Source organism: Echinops telfairi, unplaced genomic scaffold (assembly GCF_000313985.2).
Source record: "Echinops telfairi isolate 266 unplaced genomic scaffold, ASM31398v2 ScPeMD7_7468;HRSCAF=8506_0, whole genome shotgun sequence".
NCBI classification, from domain to species: domain Eukaryota; kingdom Metazoa; phylum Chordata; class Mammalia; order Afrosoricida; family Tenrecidae; genus Echinops; species Echinops telfairi.
In genome coordinates, this window is record NW_022111369.1 from 29198930 (window position 1) to 29200765 (window position 1836).

Genomic DNA, 1836 nt, shown 5'->3' on the forward strand with positions numbered 1-1836 from the left:
ATGTATGTACGGATTGTGATAAGAGTTGTAGGAGCCCTCAATAAAATGATTTTTTTTTAAAGTTAGAAGTCTTTAACTTAAGGAAAATATAAGTCAAATTTTCAAGGATCAAACATGGCAGAAATGCCCGCTTCTCTTGTCTTTTTATTCTTTTGTTTATTTGTGTCCTACCTCAGTGTCTGAACCATTTTTTTTCCCCCTGAGTAAAATTTCAGAATTTACTATCGTGTGTGCTTTTGTTGCTATTACTGTCAAATGTTCTGGAGAGTATATTGTATTCTTTGTCTTTCCAGATGGCAGAACTGACGATCAGGAGACTAGCCTAAGGGCCTTACTAAAGGAGTTGCCAGACACCCACTACTGCCTTCTGAAGTACCTGTGCCAGTTCTTGACAAAAGTGGCCCAGCATCATGTGTACAATCGCATGGATGTTCACAATCTTGCCACTGTATTTGGGCCAAATTGCTTTCAGTAAGTTTGTTGAGTTTTGTTTTTAATACTATCCTGTATTTCTTTTCCTTTACTACTGCCTGAAATTACTGGGGTATAGAATTACCTATTTCAATCTCAAAATTGAACCAGTCATTGTTTCTTAATGCTGGAGAAATTCCATCTTGCTCGACTTAGGCAGTTGAATCTTGTTTTTATCCCAATTTTGAAGACAACAGATTTACCTTTATATGATACCATAATTTACAATAATTCAAACAATCTCATTTATAATTCTGGACATATATTTTATTTTCACTGTAAAGGACATTCAATAAATGATCATCTTAAGCATTGCTTAATAAAAAAATATAACATATGGTACTTCCTAACATTCAGTATATTCAGTTTCAATGAATCACACCACCGCTGATGGTGTGTTATGTATTTTATTGTTAGTAATATGTAGTATCTATAACCTAGAGTATTGTAATCCATAACTTTCTGGTTATTAGATGCTCATTTTCAGATGTTTGCATATAGTACTTCCAACTTCAAATGACAAGTAAAAGTAGATTTTATAAAGATACTGATAATCAAAGGCAATAAATAATGAAAGCAAACGCACCAAAAGGGTGTCAGCTTACGTCACAACAGGCTTATGGAAGAGCCTTCAAAATGTCCTTACAAGTTGGTAACAAAGTGTAATGAGTGAAGTGATAAACCTTAGATGATTGATAATAGATGGAAAATTGTATCCTGAATATGTCAGTAATAGAAAAATCATCTTAATTTTTAAAGCTTTTATGAATAGTCTGCTTTCATAGGTGTTATATGGCTAGCTGCATGAACAATGGCAAAATGTTACATGTTAAGTTCTGCAGCGAGGTGCTGGCAGATTGGTTATGACAGGACGGAGTACTACGCAGTTCGTCGGCGGCATCCTCACAGTTGGTGCTCTGTTAGAGACCTTATTGTAGCCTGTGTCAATCCACTTCGTCTGTGATCTCCCTCCTGTTTGCTGACGGTCCACTTGACCAAGCCTCCTCCAAGGGCGGGACCCTCCTGATAACATGTCCAAAGTACCGGAGGCAAAGTCTAGCTATCTTCACGTTGAAAGAGCGTTCCAGCTGTACTTCTTCCAAGACAGATTTGTTTGTTCATCTGTCTGTCCATGAGTTACACACCGTAACTCAAATTATCCATCCTTCTCCAAGCTTACTGATTCACAATTCCGCTCTTATAGACATATGTCATGATTGATTCCGGGGCACCAGAGCCCTCAAAGGGACATATTTGTTCCTCATCCCTTTGAAGAGGTCTTTGCGAGTAGATTTGATCAATGTAATACATTATTTGATTTCTTGACTTCAGATTCCATGAGGGTTGATTGTGAATCCATGCAAA

The 1836-nt window shown here is 37.0% G+C and overlaps 1 protein-coding gene across 1 annotated transcript in view; it reads left to right on the plus strand.

The window, feature by feature from the left end:
* Nucleotides 1-1836, plus strand: part of FAM13A (family with sequence similarity 13 member A) — a 302687-nt gene that overhangs the window by 60692 nt on the left and 240159 nt on the right. Inside the window, exon 4 of the mRNA XM_045284117.1 lies at nucleotides 294-471. Coding sequence (XP_045140052.1) covers nucleotides 294-471 — 178 coding nt within the window. The remainder of the gene's footprint in view (nucleotides 1-293; nucleotides 472-1836) is intronic.